The sequence below is a fragment of the Panthera tigris genome, chromosome A2, assembly GCF_018350195.1.
Source record: "Panthera tigris isolate Pti1 chromosome A2, P.tigris_Pti1_mat1.1, whole genome shotgun sequence".
In the NCBI taxonomy this organism is placed as follows: domain Eukaryota; kingdom Metazoa; phylum Chordata; class Mammalia; order Carnivora; family Felidae; genus Panthera; species Panthera tigris.
The window spans coordinates 54,531,329-54,554,109 of NC_056661.1; the positions used below are offsets into that span (position 1 = coordinate 54,531,329).

Below are 22,781 nucleotides of genomic sequence, written 5' to 3' on the forward strand. Positions count from 1 at the left end.
TTTATTGCTGGCACTGCTATCTGAATTGCCAAGCAAGCACATATAAAAAGGCACCATTTAAGAGCAGCAACTTAGTTATCTGTGATATCAAAAGTTATCAACAATTTGGGGCGCCTGGGTGGCGCAGTCGGTTAAGCCTCCGACTTCAGCCAGGTCACGATCTCGCGGTCCATGAGTTCGAGCCCCGCGTCAGGCTCTGGGCCGATGGCTCGGAGCCTGTAGCCTGTTTCCAATTCTGTGTCTCCCTCTCTCTCTGCCCCTCCCCCGTTCATGCTCTGTCTCTCTCTGTCCCAAAAATAAATTTAAAAAGTTGAAAAAAAAAAATTAAAAAAAAAAAAAAAAGTTATCAACAATTCATTCAACTCAACAAATAGTACCAGATACTCTGCTAAGTGCTGGGAATATAAAGGTGAGTAAAATGATTCCTGTTGTCACAAAGTTTACAGTATGGTAAGGGGAACAGACATCAATCAATCATAACAGTGTGTAATTAAAAAGTGAGATACAAGGAAAAAGAACACAGTGTAAAGTAATAGAATCTGATCTAGACAAATAGTGGGCAACAGAGAGGGCTTCCCTGAGGAAGTGATGCTTGAGCTGAGATCTGCAGGGGACTGGAGGATGGGGGGTATGTGGAGGAAAGGGCAGGCATGTGAAAGTCTGAAGTGAAGGGAAGAGCACGTGAAACGACCTGGGGTAAAGGTAAGCCACACCGTTAAGGAAGCTGAAAGCAGGCCACCGTGTTTAGTGCACAGGGAGCTAGGGATACAGAGATAAGAAGTAAGTCTTAGAAAGTTCTTAAAATAGGAAGCAGGAAAATGGTGTACCATAACATGGGTTCTAGTGGGGCTTGAACAATGTAAAGCCTGTAAAAGAGATTTGTAAATTGTAAAGCACCCCATACTTTCATTAGTACTATTTAGTTCCTCTACTTTGTTTTCTAAATAAACTTTTGGTCTGGATGCCAGGTGCCAGCCAAAAGGAAAAGAGCTAAAACTAATTCTAACCCAGTGTTTTGCCCCTATACCACACTGCATAAAAATTTCACTGTTTATATCACTTAACTAGTCTAAGGTCTTTACCCAACAGCTAGTGCTTCATAATGACAACCCCAATTACCGGTATTTACTATGTGCTAGGCAATTTTCTAAGTTCTTTATTTATATTAACTCATTTAATCCCCAATTCTAAAAAGAAGGCTCTACTGCTGTCCAGATGAAAACACTGAGGCTCAAAAAGTTAAGGAAGTTATCCGAAGTCAGACAGCTGGTAAATGTTGACAGTTAACTACAACAGTATTTAGCTTCCGTTTAAAACATTTTATGTGTGTGTGTATATGTGTGTGCATATATACACGCAGAGGAGAGAACAGAACTCACACGTATAGAAACACATACACATAATTGACCCAGATCAGTGTCCTAGTCACCTAGTGCCTGAGGTATTAGTGGCACGTGGCAAATACTTTATGAACTGAAGATGGGTATGAGAGACTAACAAAAGATTTGAATCTAGAAGTGATTTTGAAGCCTTCCCCCCACACCCCAGTCACGTATTCATTAGTAATTCATTTGATGGCTGTATTTTGTCTCTTTAAAATTTTTTTTTTTTTTTTTTTTTTTTTTGAGACAGAGAGAGTGAGCAGGGGGAGGGGCGTGAGGTAGAGAATCTGAAGCAGGCTCCACACTGTCAGCCGGGAGCCCAATGCGTGGCTGGAACCCACAAACCGCGCCATCATGACCCCAGCCGAAACCAACAGACGCTTAACCGAGCCACCCAGGCCCTATTAAATTGAAGATGTATCTACATTACCTTTGTTACAGTTCACAGACTTTAGCCTGGAGGTCAGTGGGATAATGGAAAGGACAGAGAACTAGTTCGAACCACTCTCCAGCCACAACTGGCCTATTCAATCACGCCAGGGACACTTTCCCTACTGGGCCTTTACACTTGCTGTTCACTCTCTCTAGAACACTGTTTCTCCCTTGGGTTCCTCCGCTCAAACATCACCACCTCATAAAAGACCTTCCCTAATCTAATCTAACTTAAATTAGTCTCATCAGACCTTTAATACATCACTCAGTTTAATTTCATTTCTTTCATGAAATTGACCACTCTTTAATCATCTCTTTAATGTCCACTCACCCCGCTCCCCAATTCTAGCAAGGCAAGAGCTTTGTCTAGCTGGTTCTCTGGATGTATCCTCCAGTGAACCAAACTAGGCAAATAAGTTTTTAATTCACGAATTAGAATTACCTCAGATTTACCTCTGTTCTGTCAAGCCCTCAATGCCCTTAAGCTTTTCATTTCCCAATGGCTCTACATCCTACTTTCAACAGGAACACCATTTTTACATTACTTTGCCGTTCACAAAGTAGTCTGGACTCCATTTTCTGAGCAGAGACCCTCAACCGATCTTGAGAAGGGAGGGATAGCCTGGCAAAAACCACCATTCTCCCCATTTTACAGTCCAGGAAATTGAGCCTCAGAAGGGATTCAACCGCAGCCATGCCGAAAACACGGGAAAGAGCCCTGCAGGATGCACAGGTTCCGAAAAGCCTTTCCCGCAAGCCAGCGCCGTGGATTCTAGATACTTCATCACCTTTATTACTATTGTTCTACGGTACTCATTCTGGACGCATTCCACGGCTAGGGAACGTGCGCCAAACCCTTCGCCGCGTCCCCGAGCGCCCCAGACTCTTAACCTAGGCCGCGCCCCCGCGCGCCCCGCCCCCGGCCCCGCCCCCACCGCCCCAGCCTCACGCCGCGTCGCGGCCTCTGCTCCCGCCCCGCCAGGGCTCCCGCGCCCCGCGGGGACCGCCCCTCCCGTCCTAGCCAATCAGCAGAGCTCGGGGGGCGGGGCCACAGGACCCATCCCTCCTATCTGGGCACCAGTTGGTCGGGCCAGCCATCGCTCATGAAGTCGCGCCCCGCACCCGCCTCCCTCCTTTTCCTCCACCCTCCCTTCAGAAAAAACGGCGGTTGGGCCGCGGCGGTCTCCAACGGCGGGCGGGAAGCGGAGGGGCGAGGAGCCGGGGAACTAGGGAAGGAGGGACTGCAGGGAGGAGGAGGATGAAAGGGAGGAGGAGGGGAGCCCGGCCCAGCCGGAGCCATCTCCATCGAGAACAAAATGGCGGCGCTGGCGGAGGGCCAGCTGTGAGGCGGGGCCGCGGCCATTCCCCCTCCGCCCCCACCCTCGCGCCGGCCGGGCCGGTCAGGGGGAGCCCGCTCGCTTCGCCCGGCCGCGGGCGGGGAGGGGAGGGGAGCGGCCCGGCCCACTATGCAAAGCGTCCGGCGCCGCCGCCGCCGCCGCCGCCCCGTGGCAAAGGTAAAAGGGTCGGGTTCAGCCGCCGTCGCGGCGGCTCCATGTCCGCGCGCCAGGCCCGCCCCCTCTGCCGCTGGCCCGAGCCCGCCCCGGCCCCTTTTCAATTTTACCTCAGGATTTGGCGCCAAAGCGGCCTCGAAGCAGGTCCCGTGTCTGCGGCGGACGGCCCCCGACGCGGAGGGCAGGGCGCGGGGAGGCCGGGCTCCCGGCGTTGGCGGATGGCGGGAGCCCGGGGGCCGCGGGCTCGCGGGGCAGCAGGCGAGAGAAGAGACGCCGAGGTGGGAGCGGGGGCGGCGGGGGCGGGCCCGGGGGCGCCGCCGGGGTCGCGGGGAAGGGGGGGTTTGTTATTGTTTTTGTCAGTGAAAGGTCAGAGTTCGTGACCCCGGTGCCGCCGCCGCCGCCGCCCGCGCGCTGGTAGGAGGAGGGCGAATGTTCTTCTTCCTCTTCCCAGCGCCAGCCTCGCCGCGGCCGCGGGGGGCGGGCGAGCACGCGATTGGCTGAGACGCGCGCGCGCACCGGAACGCCGCGGCCGGCGCTGGTCCATCCGGCCCCTCGGTGGCCCGCGGGCCCGGCGGCGGGCGGGCGCTGGGGTCAGGGCGGTCGGCCTGGGGCCGCCGCCCCGGACTCGGCCGGCGTAGCCGCCAGACGAAATTTAAATGGCGCGGCCGCTTCTGTTTCCAGGGCAAAGGGCCGGTTGGCCATGTTAAAACCTAGGAGTGCCGGGCACCGTTATTCGGGTGCAGGCCCTCCCCTCCTGGGGGACCGAGAGCTTCGCGAGGCTAGGTGGGGACAGTTTTCTCCCTGTGACATTCTCCATCCTGGCCTCCCGCCGAGCTGAAGTTTCTGTGTTTGTTGATTGAAGAAGCAGTCACAGCAGAGAGCCTGTAGGTTAAAAGTGGCTGGTTTATTGGTGGGTATTGGATTGTTTGTGCCCTACACGTTACTGATGGTTTTTATTTAGGTTTTAAAGGTCGCCAGCTTCTGGCAGTACTAGGTATTGAAATCGTCCAAAACCTGTTATTAATGGTCTTTTAGCGAACATGTGACCCAAAGCTTGTTAAGTCTTTTCCTGTCTTCCCGTGATTTGGAACTAGTAAACAGTGATACGTAAGTGTATATAAAACAACGCTTTGCGAAATTGCTTAAATATATAAAGAAAAGTGCTTCTCTTGACCTTAGGAATTTAGGGTTGTGGGTTTTCTTTAGATGTTTCTCTCTTTTCAAGTTGTGGTTTTTGACTTGCTTGAGAAGGTATCCTAGATGCCCTGAAATTTTTTGGCTAGACTCTCCTTGATTATCATGCTTTGTAGGAGGAAGATCCTCTGGTAATTGATTTTTCTTTTTTTCACTTTTCTTGTTTGTTCCGAATAGGTACCGATCCCAAGATGGAAGGATTAACGTTTTTTCTTAAACATTTGCACTTTGATCAGGCTGACCCCAACTTTTGAGTATTTTGTCCGTAATTTCTGTTTTATAAGAAATGCTTTAAATGCACTTATTTTTTTCTTCTCCCATGTTCTCAACTCAAAAAGAAGTAAGTGGGGAAGGGAGTTAAGTTTCTAATGTCCTGGTGAATCACACAGACCCTGAAACTGGAAGGGGCCTCAGGAACTCAGGAACTGCCAGTCCTCTGTCAGGAAGATTTTACAGGAGAGGCGGGTCAAGTGATGTGGGTATGGCAACATGCTATTTTGATGGTAAATCCTTATAAACATGAACTGCTTTTATAATTGTGTACTTGCAAAAATTGATTTTTTAATGTTAAATAATGCTTTTAGATACTGTGTAAAAATTCACACATCAGTTGAGTTTTGGGGTTTTTTTGTTTGTTTTTGCAAGCATATTACAGTTGCACTAGTTTTGAGGTAAATACTAAACAATCATTACTGTTTCTATAATGGCCTATAATTTTCTAATTTTCTTCACTTAATACCCAGCAGTACTGTGAACAAGCACAGTTATTTTACTGAGGTGAAGGAACTGAGGGCCAGGTAAGGTAAGCAACCTGCCAGATGTTACGGGTGCAATAAGGGAAGCTAGGACTCTTACCTAGTCCTTTGACCTTAAGGCTTATGCTATAAAACCATGCTGCATCAGTTCGGCCTGTTGGTAATAGCATTCAGTAAATGTTCACTTAAAAGCTAGTTGTTTAGGGGCGCCTGGGTGGCTCAGTCGGTTAAGCATCTGACTTCAGCTCAGGTCATGATCTCACAGCCTGTGTCTCCCTCTTTCTCTGCCCCTCCCCTGTTCATGCTCTGTCTCTCTCTCTCTCAAAAATAAATAAACATTAAAAAAAATTAAAAGCTAGTTGTTTAATATTAAAAGTGTATAGAAAGGGTTCATAATCTCGAGCACTTTTTCTTCCCCTTAAAACAGATGTACACCTGCACAGATTGCAAACAATATATGCAGGTAACAGGCCTCTGCAAGCTGAGGTCAGTGCTGCCATAGTGCCATTTTTTTTTGCTCCATTGTGTTTTCACTAGAACGCCTTTTAGTGTTTTAAGTGGCTTTAATCACAAAAAATATTCAAGTTGTACTATATTACTTCTATGTTATACTGTATGTTTTTTTGACTGTCTATTAATAAGTATCCACATTTGCATTAACAGTGATTTTATATTGTTTTATATGCCTTTCAAGGGTTCTTGGCTGGGGGTGTACTTCAGAGCTGCCAAGCCCTCAGTGATTGTGAAGCAGTAAGCTTTGGGTGGGGCCTGGCATCGGCACTTCTGAATATCACATAGAATTTTTTTTTTTTTTTTTTTTTGCATCACATAGAATTCTGTACCTACTGGCCTGAACCACTGATCTAATTCCAAAAATGTGTGGCAAAAATAACAAGACAGAACTTTTTGTTTCACTTTTTGACATGCAGCTTTTTTAAAAAAACGATTGATCACGACTGAAGGGGTCTTGACAGGAGTGATGGTCTGTCTGGCAGTACCTAGCTGTTGTGTGTGTAGCATCTTGGCAACTACCCAGACTGTAAGCCCTGTATCAAAATGTGTCTTATCCCTCTTATCTCAGCCCTTAACACAGTACCTAGTAAAGAGTTTGTATGAAGTTGGCATTTACTAAATCAGTGCTTTTCCCAGCAACAGTATATAGTGAACAGTATTCATATTGCCATCTTGCTTTTTGTTTGTTTAAAATTTTTTTAATGCTTCTTTATTTTTGAGAGGCAGAGCATGAGCAGGGAGGGGCAGAGAGAGAAGGAGACAGAATCTGAAGCAGGCTCCAGGCTCTGAGCTGTCAGCACAGAGCCCCACGTGTGAACCCATGAACCATGAGATCGTTGCCTGTGGCAAAGTCAGATGCTTAACTGACTGAGCTACCCAGGTGTCCCTGTTATGATCTTGCTTTTAAGATGAACTCAGTGAAAACAAAGTTTGGTGACTTACCTGAGCTGGGATGTGGGCCTGGGACTGTTGGCTCCTTACACAGTGCTGTAAGACCCAGGTATTCCTTCCACTGCCCTCTCTGTACCACTGAGCAGGTCGTTTTTTCACACCACTTAACTAACTAGTATGTTCTTTAGTCAATCATTACGTAACTTGTCCGTGAGCTTCTTGAGAGCAGGAACTATACTATGCAGTTTCGTTTTGTACGTAGCCCAGAGTCAACATTTTTTTGCTAAGCTGGGTTATTTGAGATTTGCATTTAAATGATAAATGTCAAAACGAAATTTTGGTTAAACAGTAGTTGTAGATGTGCTTAATTTTTCAAGTTACTATTTTTTTTTCAATATATGAAGTTTATTGCCAAATTGGTTTCCATACAACACCCAGTGCTCATCCCTTCAAGTTACTATTAAGCAAAGATTTTTTTTTTAACTTGTAAGGATACTGCTATTGTGGTAGTGTAAATGATGATTTTCCTTTTTATTTCAGACTGAGAAGGCTTAATAATCACCTTCATAAGTACTTACATCTTTGTGCCAACTTTTCTGTTAAAGCTTATTCTCTGTTACTGTGTGTACTAATTTATGAAACTTCTGTTTGTTATTTATATAATTATGACATGTTTATAAAATAAACTTTTAAACCTCATAATTCTTATTGGTCTTTTTTAAGAATGTGGAATCTAAACAGATGTAATCAATGAATACCAGATTGCATGTTCCTTATACTCACACATTATCCTGTTTAATCTTCAGAATAACTTTGTGAAGTGAATGGTATTGTCTTGTTTTTATAGCTGAAGAGGCTGAGGCCTTAAAGGGGAGCATGACTTCCCCAAAGTCACATGATTAGCAAGTGGTGGAACATTTATTCATAAGTTATTTCTGCTTATTTCTTCTCTTCTGTCCTTGAGGACTTTGAGAAGAAAACCGTCTTCACCCCACCACCATGATCTGTCAAAGTCAAGCTCTGTCACAATAGAAGGCTACTTGGAGAGGTCTCAGATTCTGTATACAGGGCTCTTGTTTTTTCCCAGAAAGAGAAAAGTGAGTGACCCTGTGGTGGACTGGGGAGACTGGAAAACAGGGACACTGCAAGTGAGTTCCTGAGCCTCTCCAGAACAGCTTTCACTGGGAGTTTTGCCCCTTTAGTTTCTATCCTGAGGCTTCCTGGGCCTTGAAGAGGTGTTATTTCAAAGTTGTGTTTGGCTCAAATATCTTGGAGCATGACAGAAAATTAGATTATCTTAGGAAAGTGCACTTGCCCTTGGTCCCCTGTTTTAGAATGTGGATTGCTTGGAAGAATGTTTTTTAAGTTTGCCTGATTAGAAACTCTCAATCTTGAGGCTTGGGAGTTCTTTACAAGCCCAGCACCACCACAAGAATTAATCACTTGGGTCTAAGTCTAAACAGTGGCATTCCTTGAGTTTCTTAAAGAAGAGATTATTTTAGGGGCACCTGGGTGGCTCAGTCAGTTAAGCAGCTGAGTTGATTTTGGCCCAGGTCACGATCTCAACAATTCATGGGTGCGAGTCATGTATCGTGCTCCACCATGACCGTGCAGAGCCTGCTTGGGATTCTCTCTCTCCGTCATCCGCCGCACCCCCCCCCCCCGAAATAAATAAACTTAGAAAAAGGAGAGAGATTATTTCACCCCTACAGCCTCTTCACTACAGGCCAGAAAATGCAACTCAAAGCCAAAAGTCTTGGAAAAGCGGTTCCCTTCTGTGCTTTGCTTTGGATCCTGCCCTTCACCTTGGGGAGAGATAGGATGCTGCTATGAGGTTTCTGGCCTTGGGGAGGCTCTGGGTACATTGTCAAGACTGGGTATCCATAAATCCTTTTGGTTCTGTCCTCACATTTGGCCCCTCCTCCACTGTTCTCTAGTTTAGGTATTATTTCTGTCCCAGTGTCAGGGTTTCTTAACCTTCCAAACCAGTCTCCAGCTGCCCCCTCCCACCCAGCCTCCCTCTCTTACTCCCTCCTTTTCTTCCACTGCCTGTTCTGTAACAGCCATTTCTAGTGCTCTTCTATTAATAAAGTTCTTTAATGGCTCTTCATTGCTTAGGGCTGAAGTGAAAACTTCGATGCCTAAGGTGGGGACAGTGGGGGTTGGGTCTGGCAGGTATTCTAAAGGAGGTCAGTAAGCTGAGGTAAACCTCCATTAGTACAGTAAATGGTCATAGTGACACCCGGAGAGCTCACTGGACTTGAAGGGGTGGCCCCTTATCAGCACCTGCAATGCAGCCAAAGATGGGTTTTTTGAGAGAAGCCAGAAATCCAGATTTGTAAATGAAATCTCTTGACTTTCCAATACTGGCAATTTGCAAATTGTTTTTAAACTATGCAAGCCAAGCATCCTCTTTTAAACATGGTTCTGGGTCTCAGAACTAGTTTGGGACCTTTGACCAATCAGATAAAAATCTAAGCTGAGCCAGGGCCACTGAAAGTCCTTCACAGTGAGTCTTTTCAGCCCCTTACAGATTAGAGCATCATTCAAGGGTAGTCTTCCAATAAAAACACCTGAACTCAGAATTTTGATTCCTTCTGTTTGTTCAATAGAAGGAATACATTTTAATCTGTCATGGAAAGGGAATTTGGCAGGCAGGAGACAGAAGCCCATGTCTACAGATTGAATGCAGTGTGTTGTGTGTGTGTGTGTGTTGCAGGTGGAGGCATGTTCCTTTTGTAGTTCTCATTTTTCCAGAGCATAAATTTACTGTCTCCTGCCAGGGTGGGGAAGCAGAGTCATTTGTCTCTATTCAGTGGTATTAGGGTATTTGAGGGTCTCATGACTGCTTACAGAGACTTTCAGCTGATGCTCTTGTTACTCCCACTCTAGCCTTCCCAGACACCTGTGCCTTCAAATTCCCAAGCCTCTCCAGAGGGCCAGCCCTTATGTCTCACTGGGGTCCCTCCCTGCAGGCACTTTGGTATTTGTTTTCTCCTCTGCTAAGTCAGCTGCCACTATCCATGCATGTGACTTCCAAAAATGAGTTGACTATTTTGATACTCTCTGCCTTTTCTTGCATTTTCTTTGTCCTTTAGGTTACATCTTTTTACTCATTTACTGTCCTAGTAGGTTTTAGAAAGGAGCCAAGAAATGCATGTTTCCTGGTTATCACTGCATAACTAGTCACATCCAAACTCAAGGGCTTAAAAACCACTTTCTTAAATTACTATCTTGCAGTTCTGGGGGGCTCAGATAGGAGGTTCTCTCCTGAGGCCTCTTATAGTTGCAGTCAGAAAGTGGCTGGAGCTAAAGTCATCTGAAAGGCTTCCTAGTCTGTCTAGAGATTGATGCTGGTTGGCAGTGTGAACCCTGACATGTGACCTCTCTATGTGTCCTGGGCTTCCTCATAGCATGGCGGATGCATTCCAGGAGTGCACAAGAGAACAAAGTAGCTTTTTATAGAAGTCACTTCCTCTGCTACTCCTTGAGCCATCACACGGGTCTGCCCAGGTTCAAGGAGAAGGGATGTGCACTCCACTCCTTGATGGGAGGAGTATCAAATCCCATTGTAAGAACACGCAGGAGGGCATCTATTACAGCGGCCATCTTTGACAGAATAGACTCCATCTAACGTGGGAAGACCAGAGTGGTCTTTCTAACACAGCTGTTTCATCCTCCATTTTAAAGCATCTGAAAGACCCCTCTACCCCATCTAGAAACTATAGGATAGGTGCAATGGCTCTGAATGAACTGGTCACAAACAGCCCTTCTTGTTTCATCTGTTTTTGTGATTTCCTCCCTGTATAATTCACTGTATAGTTCTGCACTCTCCCATTTCCTGAATATGCCACATGGTATCCTACTCATTCTCACACACCTTACTCATTCTGCTCCCTGCCTCCAGGGGCGTCTCTGATGCCCATCTCTGTGAGGCAAGTCCTCCTTTGTCCATTCACCTCCCCCCCACCTCCCAACTATTTCCTAATCTGCCTCAGGCACAATCCATTCTCTGTTATCCATTCCACCACAGTGTTATCCTTCTCATGCTTCCAGGACAGAGAATTAGAGTTTTTGTACCTGACTTCTCAGGTGGTTAGCTCCTGAAAGTAAATAACCATGTCTCTAGTGCTTAATACTGTGCCCAGTCTGGTGTCACTGTTAAAATAGCACCTGAATATTACAGGGTTCCAAAGTCCCTCAGCATTCTCCTATATGTACAACATTCAGCTCTTGCTCTTCCTCTTCCAGCAGTCAACCAAAAATATCTAGTACCAAGAAACACAACCCCGATTATACTAACCTTTCTTTCCAGCTAATTAATCCTGGAAGTAAATATCATAATGTATTCTTGAGGCTCCAGGTTTGTTGAACAAATTTGATTTGTTCATAGATGTTTTGGTTATGACAGGTAATCAGCATTTCTCTGTATTAGGAAAGTCAATATTAGTCAACTGCATATCAGAGTTTCAATCAGCGGAGTCAGTTTCCAGGATAACTGACCATCAATCATCTTTCAGCTGAGGAGGAGAGGTGCTGGCAGAGTACGGTGTACCCTGGATGTCTTGGCATGTTCCAGACTTGCCATTAACTGATTGTGGCACTTTAGATGAGATCCAATTCATGAGTCTGTTGGCTCCTAGGTCAGTTGAGGCCACCCTATCTGCCAGGGTGGGTAAGTGTGGAAGGAAGAATATGGAAGCACTGTTACAAGTGGTAAACTGAGGCATTCATGAAGCCTGCTGAACCTCAAAGCTCAAAACTCTTGGGTGAAGCCCTGAACTAAACACAAGAAACTTGAGATGTTTAATGCAGTATGTTAAATGTATTTAAAATTTTGAGATATGGTATTTAGCAAATGTTCTATCGTGATTTTTCCCCCAAAGAGAGAACCTGTCAAGAAACACTATGTTGTATTCTCTATTAGAAGTTTTATCCCCATAGCTTCCCTAAATAGGAAAAAGATTATTCTCTTAAAGATTTTTCACAAAGAAAGCTTAATAATGTCAAGGGACTTATCTGGAAAAAGGAAAGCTTTTTAAGAAATGTTGTTTAAAAGGCCATCTTCTTCACGGATTTTTGTCCGGAGAGGATGTTTCTGGTCCTAGGTAGCAAGGGATGGACTCACAGGATGACAGTGATATCTTGATAATTGTAAAAATGGAAGATCTTTATTGAGTAGGTGAAAGGTTGAGATTTAAGAGAAATTAGTCAAATTGCTACTGTGAAAACTAATGGTCATTTTCCACCTTGTCCCATAAAAAAAGATTCAGGGTCACACTGAGTGGTATTATAGCTGTATTTTAAAAAGAGCTGTCTAATTTTATGCCTGTAATAACTTCCATAATTATACATGTTGGAATAATCAAGTCTCATGCTTTGGGGTATAGCCAATTACTGTAGCTATCAAGAGGTAATTTATTTTTTCATGTATGTTCCTCACAGCAGGGCAGCTCCATTACACATTCATGAATTCTAGTGTGGTATTGTTAGGGGTTGTCAAGTACAGGGCACTGGATTTGAAGGGCCACAGATTTACTGGAGATGGCAATTCTTTTAAATTCTCATTTCCTTCTCATATCTGTTACTTAAAAGGAGTTCTTAGGAACATATAGGCTTATTGCCTTATGCTTTACCACAAGACCAGTTTTTGGATACAGCTGTTGGATACAGCTGTTGGTGAACACATTAGAAATATAGCCAAATCCTTCCTTACTTTCCCTGAGTCCACCTTTGGAGAGAATGTGAATTGCACTTTTGAAGGTGAGGTCCTAATTTTGAAGAGAACTTGAGGTCATTTAGGGCAGTTCTCACTTGAGTGGGTAATCTTTACATAATAAACCAAAGTAGTAGTCACTGTTGAACATAAGCTTTGGGAGCCCCTGGCATATAGAACTATTCTAAAGTTCTATAATATTTGCAACTCTTAGCTGATGGATAATTATTATAATTTACATATACCAATAAGAGGCATGTTACTTTACTTACAGGTATATGGTACCTTAATTGCTACCATATCCATTTCCTGATCAAAACTATTTCTGTAGGTTTACCATGAATTTTATACCTTCCCCCTTCTTGTAATATTTTTGAAGCATTCAAAAACTAAAACTGGCAACGACCTTACATTTGAATATGTGTCTTTTGGTTCATTATATGTCTAACTGCAACTTTGTGCTCCTGACACTTTTAGGCTAGTGGTTTAAAAAAATTGTTGACTGTAATCTGTAAGTATAAATACATTTTACATCAGCAATCAGTAATATGATGTGTATGCACATACATGACTGAAACCACAATGTCATAAGATAGTCTTTAAGGATGATAGATATGCCCTGCTGTGTTCTCCTGTGCTGTCTTCAGTGTGCCTAGTGGGGGCGGGGGGGGGGGGGGCGGGGCTGGGAGAAGGGAGCTGGGTGTGACCCAATGCCATCGATTTCATAACCCACTCCTACAGTTAAAAAAAACAAGGCCAAAAAACTTGTTCACGGTACTTTTTTTTTTTTTCTCATTCTTTCTTAACACGGATTTTATTTTCTATGAGCCTCTCTTTCACTCTTGTGGAAATGCTGCATTTCTACTCCTGCTCTATTGTAACGGTACCCATGAAAGACCATCAAGAGAATGAGGCCTGTTGTCATTCTGTTGTGTCAACACAGGATGCCCTTTCCTATACAACCACCACCAGATTCTCTGTGTAAGGAAGAGAACTTGCTCCATGGCCCTGCACAGCCTTTGCATTATACTAATCCAAACTACACTCTTCTTTCCAAAAGATGTCATCCAAAGGGTGGACTTTATGGGTGGATCCTCAGCAGCCATCCTCCCCTCAGCCCCCAGCTGACAGGTCTGTCCCTGTAAGTAGCTCAGGAAAGGGCAGGCGTAAGTGTGGACCTTGAAAGGCATGGAAGGCCTGCTGGGTTCTTCTAAGAAAAAGCTAGTGCAGGAACATGAGCCCCGCCTCCCTGGTGCCCATGAACAGGGAAACCTGTAACCCAGCCATCAGTGGCAGTCACTGATCAGTCTCTGGAGAACCAGCCCTGGAATCGGGCTGATACTGGACAACAGATTAGAGAAACCCAAAGAGCTTGGTTCTTAGGGACACTGTCTAATCCTCAAAGTGCCCTGCTTTTGGACTTCCTCTTGTAGAGTTAATTTCCTAGATGTTTAAACCAATTTGATGTTGGTTTCTTCTCACCTGCTGTTGAAAACAGACTTCTTAGTGTGGATACCTCTGTCCTCTCAACTGACTGTCAATGTGTGCAAGCACAAAAACTGCCACAATTATAGAAGTCACAAAGCACAGGCTGAATGAACTAACAGAATGTACAAGCATGTTGTTGACTGTCTTGTAGCCGAACAAGCTCGGGCTCCAGCTTGGTCCTACCACTCCTAGCCCAGGTGGCCTCAGTCCCCATTTAGGGCTTCAGTGTTTAGTGATGACATTTACACAGTTGAACAGAAGGCTGGGCTGGATGAGGAAAAAACTCTGACCTTGTTACCCTGCAGTGGTGGTAGCAGGGCTGTCGGTGTCCTTGGCACTGGCCCCGTGGCATACACCCAAAGGCTGCCCTCGGTCCACACCCACACATGGGTCCAGGCTGCATCCAAGGGAGAATGAGTGGTCAGCTGATCTGTCAGCCTGACCACAATTCAAAGCCTACTTCTGATATGTGAAAGAATTATTACCAGGAGCCAGGAACTCAACCAATGTCCCTGGACACTTTGTTTCTAGTGGGCTTTGTATTAGTAATCATGAACAAGAATTCTACCTACTTACTAAGACAAATCCAGGCTGGAAAAACATTGCAGGGAAGGTGGGAAGCTGCTAGAAAGTAAGTGCCTGCTTTCAGTGCAACTCCAGTTTCATAAAATTTGATTCCCAGAAGCAGGCAGAGGCCAACCCTGTAAAGGTCTGTGTGTTTTTTTGACCCATGTATGAAGAATTCAGGGAGAGGTCATTCAAAACAAATGGGGGGGGTGGTGACCAAAGGGGCCCAGCCTGCCTGCGTCAGGCCCTGCTCAGTCCTGGTTTCTCTTTCTTGCCATTTTCATGGGTAAGAAGGAAGGTCTTTTTCTGCATATTGTCTTCATCTTGTAGTGTCACAGAGCAGGGCCCATGACTTATTTCACTTTGTACAACGCATGCCCTTCCCCACGGGTTTATGGTTTCCAGTCCGCTTTCTTGAGCGTTTGGTTTGTGCTTTGTCCCTGAACTCTTTGGAAAACTGTAATAGTGTCCGTGTGACTGGTAAGACACCGAGGCTCGGAGCTACTGAAGCGAGTGAGTTGCCCAAGCCCTGCACGCTCTTATTTCTGGCCTATAGCCTGGTGCAGAACGGCTTCCTCCCTCGAAACACAGCCTTTGCAGGAGGCACACGGCAGAGGGGCTGTTCTGGGAGCAGGGAGCAGGGGGCAAAGCACATACCATGGGGGCCTCAGGCAGTGTGGCCATGGCATCAAAGCTGGCCATTTCTCCAGCCTCCCGGCCCAGTGGAAAGGAGGAGGCCCCATGAACCTGTAAAATGGGCTGGACAAAGAAAAAGTCAGGGAAGGAACGACAAGCAAAATAGGCCAGTAGAAATCAGCTGAAATCAAAGAACCATGGGAAAGACAAGTAAAAGCAAGTGGCAGGCAAACCAAGTGGGTCCTTGCCCAGTCACACTGAGCTGTAGAGGAGCTTGGTGTCCCCTGACACTTTCTTTTATAAAACCAATTCAGTAGGTTTTCTGTATAACCCAGGTGGTTTTTATTAGAGTAACTACTCACTGAGAAATAAAAGCCCTATTACCTCTTGTTTATAGAGCATCAGAAATAGGATGTCATATGGTACAAGAGGCCTTCGGATGACTTCCAGATGCATAATTCTGCCCGGAGCTCAGACACTGACAATGGCCAGTGACACACAGCAGACTGCGGAAGCTCCCACTACCTGGTGCCGAAGTCTTGCTGTACTTTTCAAAGGCTCAGAGGCTCTAGAAGGCCCACTGAAATATGACGATGAAAACGGTTGCATTGGAATTGATCCCTCAAAAATTAATAAAAAGATCTGTCTAATCACTTAGTTTGAATCATTAATTGGATGTTTAATGCAAACATTTTAAAAGAGAAGTTGCAAACTAGGAAAAAAAATTCCCCTGAAAATATTTAATGTAAATAACTCCTTGAGATGGTACTTTTTACAAAAGGTTTGTCAGCAAATGCCTTTTTGTTTAGGGAACAGGGCAGCAGGAGGATGGGGACAGGACGTCAGAAAATGATATGATTGTTTTCTATTTCGATGAGAGTAACAAGGAATCCCACCTGCCCTGCCCCCATTCTGCTTTATGTAGAAATTTGTCCAGCAAAATGAGCAGCGGTCATCAGCAGGAGGTGGCTGAGCCCCAGGTGCCCAGAGAGTCTCTTCAAGCCACTACTTCTGTGCTCCCTCACTGTGTCCAGAGCCACCGGTCAAGTCCACTAATTCACCTTGTGACTGTATCTTTTTTCTCTTCCTATCTCTTTCTCTTCGGTAGTACAGCCGAAGGATAGCTGGAGGATAGCCGTGGTGAAAACAAGCACAGGTTCTTATAGACACAACGCTGTCAGCTCATGTTGGGTAGACACAGGAAGGCACACAATAAATTAAAGCAGACCCTATCTCTTCAGAGGCTTGCAGCGACCTACAGGGTGGGGGCTGGGTCTGCCAGCAGCTGAGCTTCCAGCACTGGTGTAGTGTGAGGACCACCCCGGGAAGGAGGGGGTCCTTCCTTTATTAAGTCATATCAGTATACAGGTTGTGTGATCAAATGGAGGAGAAAATCCTTGCCATCTTATTCAGTCCAGTGTGGCTTCCGCAGCGAGGAGGACCCCCTGCCCGGCCACCCGCCCCCCCCCCCCCAGGCCAAGTGTCGCTCACCAGCCCACTTGGCAAGGTCCAGCCAGTTTTGCACAAATCACTTGTACATACTCTTGTTGAGAACTGGTGGCAAATTAGTCCACGGGGCTCCATCTGCTACTTACTTAAGTAAATCACTTGGAAAACATAAAACTGAAGGTTGTAGCTCAATAAAACAATAAAGTGCTTTCGAGGAGGGTAGCTGTTATTCACCAGTTGTTTCTCGTTTCACCTGAGGCACTGATGTCAATGCTATGACAAGTGATCATGTTTACCACCAGTAAAAATTGTAAAAGCTTGTTTCCACTAAAAAGCCTGCATTTCTAAGTACTGCATCGTACTTTTTCTATTGTTTCCATGTCTTCATGTTACTAAACTTGAACTCACTACTGGGTAGGGAAATAGTTTCTGCTGGGTTGGGGTGGAGTCGGGTGGGTGGAAGACATGAGAACAGAAAAGGAGCGGTTCATAAATATTCCTTAAGGGTTCCACTTGTGAAGGTGAGAGAGGGGGTTACAGCAAAAAAGGATTAGGCTCCACGCTGAATCCAGATGTGAGCCCCAATGAGTGGAGACACAGATCGACTTCTAGAAGGGTCCACATATCAACCTAAGAGTTTATTCTGAGTCCACATGCTTGATAACTGCTATAACACACTTGCATCTTCCATGGCCTCGATCCACCTGTAAAACAGAGGAGAGGGAACATTTAGGTGTCATGGCTCTGCGACTCTGGTCACAGAACCTTTATGTGACTAGGTGGACTAGGTGACTATTACCGGAGGTCATATTCATATTTGTTGCCTAGCATTTAGCAAATGGTCTGGAACACAGTGTAAAGGCTTGCTGAATCAATGCATGCCTGTATGAACGAATCATGATAATCTTAAAAAAATCTCATGATCAGGAACAGATAGTTCCATTGCTGTGGCCCAAAGGGATTTGATGGAACAGGATGGCTGGAGCAGAGAGCATCCAAAGCCCTGGGTAGCAACTTGTTTCCTTCCAGAGGGAGAGGCAAGGATAGTTATTTGGGTACCTCTGAGCTGAATTGGTATCCTCTGCTTTGAAGCTATAAAATAGGGTTTTCTTGTGGTAGAGGTGAAAAATAGGTCCTACTTCACTGCTGCCCTCTTCCTTTTCTGGGGCAATGGTGAAACCGAGCAGGGGCATACTCTCCATGGCCACTGTGTCCTGCAGAGGGCAAAAGGGAAAACTGATAGTAAACACCACACAACACACAGTCAACTGCTTAGCATTTACCGTTACCTCTGATTTAAGATGCACGATGCGCTCTTCTGTGTAGGGCATGCTTTGGCAACTCTAGACCAGCCACACACATACTCTTTACCCCTGATCCTGCCAGGACCAATCACGAGGAGGGAAAGAAACTTAACATTCTGTGACAGCCTATTAGGGCCCAGGCATTTTCATCTTTACATTATCATGCCGAATCTTTCACAAGAAGGTGTCACTCCTGTTCCAAGAGGAAACTGAGGCTCAGAGAAGGTAAATAACTCCCCAAGATTAATTACACAGTTTAGTAAGGGGCTGAGCCAGAACTTGGACTCATGACCACCTTCTAACACTGCGTTCTTCAGGCTGACTTGAATAGTCAGTGACTCTGTTTTCCGTTAGTACTTTCGATAACATACCCTGTGCTCATTCCCCCATGCCCTCATTCACAATGCCTCAATATGGAGCACTCAGGGTGTCTGTGCTATCAGCTTGCTAACAATTTCATGACATGTACACAGAGAACATAAATGGATCTTATAATCACAGTGCTCAGAGGAAAAAGATTTATATATATATAGATATGTTCATACATACATATTTATATAAAAATACGTTCTCATAAAATACTTTATTAAACCATACAAAAACAGATATAATTAGCTAAGCAATTAGTTAAAATATAATTAGCTAAGAAGGCTGTGGGAAGAGAAGGAGGGGGAGCTGAGGTTGTATATAAAAGGGAATCAACTTTCAAAGACTGCTGGACCAGAAAAAGAATCTGACAAAATTCAATATCGATTCATGATTAAAAAAAAAAACCTCCGCAAACTAGGATTAGAAGGGGACTTCCTTAATCTGAGGGCATCCGTAAAATAACTACAGCTAACATCTTACTTAAGAGTGAAATACTGAATGCTTTTCCTCTAAGATTGGGAATAAGGCAAGAGGGTACTCGCTCCCACCAATTAAATTCAAAATTATACTGGAGTTCCTAGCCACTGCAGTACAGCAAGAAGAAGAAAGACATAAAGATAAGAAAAAGAAGTTAAATGATCTATGCTTGCAAAGGGCCTGTTTGATTATAAAACAACTACTAGAACCAATAATTTAGCAAGGTCACAGCATAATCATTTTTTTTTATATCTGTGTACTAGCAGTAAGTAACTAGCAAATAAATGCCATTCAATATAGCATCCAAAAAGAAAAACAACAAAGTAGTATCTAAAAAATAAAATAGGAATAAAGTTAACACAAATGCAAGAACAGAAGTATAAGATCTCTATACTAAAACTCCAAAACATAAAAGGAAAAATTAAAGAACTACATACATGAAGATTTATACCATGTTCATAGATTTGAAGATTTAATATCGTTAAGATGCCAATTCTCCCCAAGTTGCTTCAACAATCCCCGTCATAATCTTAGGCTTTTTGGTAGAATTGACAAGTTTACATGGAAACACAAAATACCTAGAATACTCCAAACAATCTTTAAAAAGAAAAATGTTGGAGGCTTATGCAACCTGACTTCAAGACTTACTATAAAGTTCTAGTGATTAAGGTAGTAAGGCAGTGGCATAAGAATTGGTAAATATTATCAGTGAAACAGAATAGAAAACCCAGAGATAGGTCCAAATGTATTTAGCCATTTGATATTTAACAAAGGGACCAAATAATCCTATAAGGAAAGGAAAATCTTTTTTAATGAGTTGTGCTCAAATAACTGGATACCCATTTGGGAAAAAAATGAACCTCAACTCCTATCTCACACCACACTCAGTAATTAATTTCAGATAGACCTCAGTGTAAAAACTGAAACATTAAAGTTGTCAGAAACAAATATGGGGAACAACTTGTGACCTGCAGACAAAAGTTTCTTATGATATGAAAAGCAATGGCCATAAAGGAAAATACTGATAAATCTGGTTAAGTTAAAAACTTCTGTTCATCAAAACAACAGAACAAATTCATTCATTAAGAAAATGCACAGGCAAGCCAAAAACGGAGAGAATGTTCACAAAACATTTATCTGACAAAAGACTGGTATCCAAGATATGTAAAGAACTCCCATAACTCAATAAGAAGACAACCTACTTAAAAAATTGTCTAAGAGATCTGAACAGACGCTTCTCAAAGGGAAATCCATAAATAGCCAATAAGCACATTACCAATATCATTAGTCATTATGGAAATTTAAACTAAAACCACACTGAGATACTAGTAAATTAAAGACTGACAATACCAAGTGTTGACAAAGATGTGGAACAACCATAGATCTCACATGTAAATGTGAGGGGGATGTAAAATGGTAGATAATTTTGCAAAAGGTCTGTAATTTCTGATAAACCAAACATATACCTTCCTATGATCCAGAAATTCCAATTGTAGGTGTCTACCCAAGTGAAATGAAAGAACCTATTTTCACGTAAAAACCTGTATATAAAAGTTTAAAGTGGCTTTATTCATTACAACCCAAAACTGGAAACAACCCAAACGTCCTTCAACTGATGAGTGGGAAAACAAATGGTGATGTGTTCACAACATGGAATACTACTCAGTATAAAATGTAATGACCTACTGCTGTATTCAAAAGCACAGGTGAATCTCAAACACATCATGCTGAATGGAAGAAATCACATTTGTATGAGATTCCATTTATATGAAGATCTGAAAGAGAAAAACTAATCTCTGGTGGAAGGGAATGAGGTGGGGATACACAGGTACATGACAGGGGTTCATGGTAGTATAGACAGCGAAAACTGGCTATCCGTTTTATCAAACCTTTTTTCTTTGATGGAATTTGAGAGCTTAGTGCTATCAGTGATATGACCTTACTAAGAAATTGTACAAGTTCCTCTCTATAGAAAAAACTACTTTGGAAGCATACTTAAAATCCATCTATCAACTTAGCAGGGGGAGGGGGGGCGCCTGGGTGGCTCAGTTGGTTAAGCATCTGACTCTTGATTTCAGCTCATGTCATGATCTCGAGGTTCGTGAGATCAAGCCCTGCATCAGGCTCTGTGCTGTCAGTGCAGAGCCTGCTTGGGGTTCTCTCTCTCCCTCTCTTGCTGCCCCTCTCCCACTCCCCCCACTCTCAAAATTAATAAACATGAAAAAACTTTAAAAAAACAAACTTAGGGTGTCACTTCCATGACAACTGTTGCTCATGACCTAGAGACTCTGGCTTTTCCATTCTCACACAGGACTCACCTCTATTTGGTGGTTATTTAATCATCACTGGCCTTTGTTCACCTGTCTAAGCCTGCATTTCTTCCCAAAGAGTGTTCCACGGGATGGAATGGTTCCACAAGACGCTCCATGAGGAAGGGCCCATGGTCAGGCCAGCTTGGGAAATCTCCTTATTTCAGAGACCCACAGCTCTCCTTGGTACGTTAGAGATTCTGAGTACTCCTGTGAGGCAGTCCCACGAACTGCCTACTCAAGGTTCCCTCAGAACCCAGTTTTTAGAGAACTCCTGTGAGCGTCCTGCGCAATACCTACTTTGGAAGATGCTCTGGGCTGCAGGTGGACATTGTATCACATTTCAGTTTGTTCTGGAAAGATCGAGATTCTCCCTAGCTCAAAAATCCTTTGCTCCTCTATGGCCATGTCAGTGAGGGCTTGGCTCACACGGCACCTGAGTCACTCAGGCTACAGTGGGTACCCCCTCCGAGCCTGTCTGTGTCCCTCCTAGCCTCTGGGATTCCCTGAGGAAGGAGCAGGCTGCAACCATCACAGTTGCAGGTCTTTTGTGAGAAAAACTTTATGCCCTGAAAAAGGAAGTGCCCTCTGCCCACTGGCCAGCATCGGGGAGGAGGGGGGGTGGGGTCAGGGTAGAAAGGCCAGCCTTGTGCTGATGTGAACATCCTCCTGGGGTAAAGCACACATCCTCTGCAGTAAAGCACATTCAAGTCCCATTTTCTTTCTTTCTTTTTTTTTTTTTAATTATTATTCATTTATTTTTGAGAGAAAGAGAAAGAGAGCAGGGGAGGAGCAGAGAGAAAGGGAGAGAGAGAGAATCCCAAGCAGGCTCTGTGCTGTCAGTGCAGAAATCAAGAGCCGGATGCTTAACAGACTGAGCCACTCAGGTGCCCCTAAGACCAATTTTCAGACTGGGTTTAGCCCATGGAAGCCACCAGATGGTGAGGCCTGGACATGGAAATCTTCCAAACTATCCTACAGAATCAGCCTGGGTCAAGACCAGACAGCTCCCTGCTGTATAACCATAGCCCACACCTGTCTACTCTGGAAGCAAGCTTCACTCCCAAGGCCCTCTCTCCTACATTTTATAAGACATAAAGGTAAGATGATCTATAAAAACAGAAACTTAAGTTTTATTTGGTACAAGTGTTACCATGAAGCAATGTAGCTCCCTGATAAAAGAAATGCACGGAGCAAAAGTGTGGTAGCTTTCTCTAAGCTGTTGAGTTCTGTCCCAAACAACCGGGTGGAGAGCAGAAAGCAGCCTGCTCTTATAGAGTACTTGGCTTGTGCTGGATGCTGGGCCTGTGACATTCAAACCACCTGGGTGCACACACAGGTCTGCACACTGTACTGCCTTATCTCCATAGAGGAATGGTCAATTCTTTAGATCTGGAACCAACACGTGGTTGGGTATCCACAGCAGCACTCAGCACATGGTATTGCTCGATACAGACTTGTATGACATGGGAACAGCATCCCGGCCTCACATGGCCCTGCAGGTGACGGGGTGTTGTGCATGCCCAGATGGACATTCTGAGGCGTGAGCTTAACCTGAGGGCCGTCACAGATGAGAAGAGAGAAAGCAAGAATTGCCACTACCTCACTGGCCATATAGGTGTAGAGCACTTTGCCTTTGATGACGAACCAGAGCTTCTTCCAGTGCCTCTTGCCTTTCTTGCACCGGCTGAGATAGCCACTGATGGCAGAGCCCTCTCCGGAGGCGGCCACCTGACAGAAGGGAAGCAGAGTGGTCAGGACAGCAGGTGGTAGGCATAGTTCAGACAG

The 22,781-nt window shown here is 44.6% G+C and overlaps 2 protein-coding genes across 7 annotated transcripts in view; both read right to left on the minus strand.

Moving 5' to 3' along the window:
• NR2C2 (nuclear receptor subfamily 2 group C member 2) overlaps positions 1-3,632 on the minus strand; it is a 97,960-nt gene extending 94,328 nt beyond the window's left edge. For 4 of the 5 annotated variants that reach the window (XM_042979574.1, XM_042979572.1, XM_042979568.1 and 1 more), the window contains exon 1: positions 3,436-3,630. The gene's annotated coding sequence lies outside the window, so the exon portion shown is untranslated. Of the gene's footprint in view, positions 1-3,435 lie in introns of all 5 variants that reach the window. The other variant, XR_006214974.1, reaches the window with a different exon arrangement.
• A 13,508-nt stretch (positions 3,633-17,140) lies between these two features.
• Positions 17,141-22,781, minus strand: part of FGD5 (FYVE, RhoGEF and PH domain containing 5) — a 121,622-nt gene continuing 115,981 nt past the window's right edge. For both annotated transcript variants that reach the window (XM_042979567.1, XM_042979566.1), the window contains exons 19-21: positions 22,596-22,724; positions 17,594-17,748; positions 17,141-17,238 (exon numbers count right to left, since the gene is read on the minus strand). In XM_042979567.1, the coding sequence (XP_042835501.1) occupies positions 17,202-17,238; positions 17,594-17,748; positions 22,596-22,724 (321 nt within the window). In that variant the 3' untranslated portion in view covers positions 17,141-17,201. The remainder of the gene's footprint in view (positions 17,239-17,593; positions 17,749-22,595; positions 22,725-22,781) is intronic.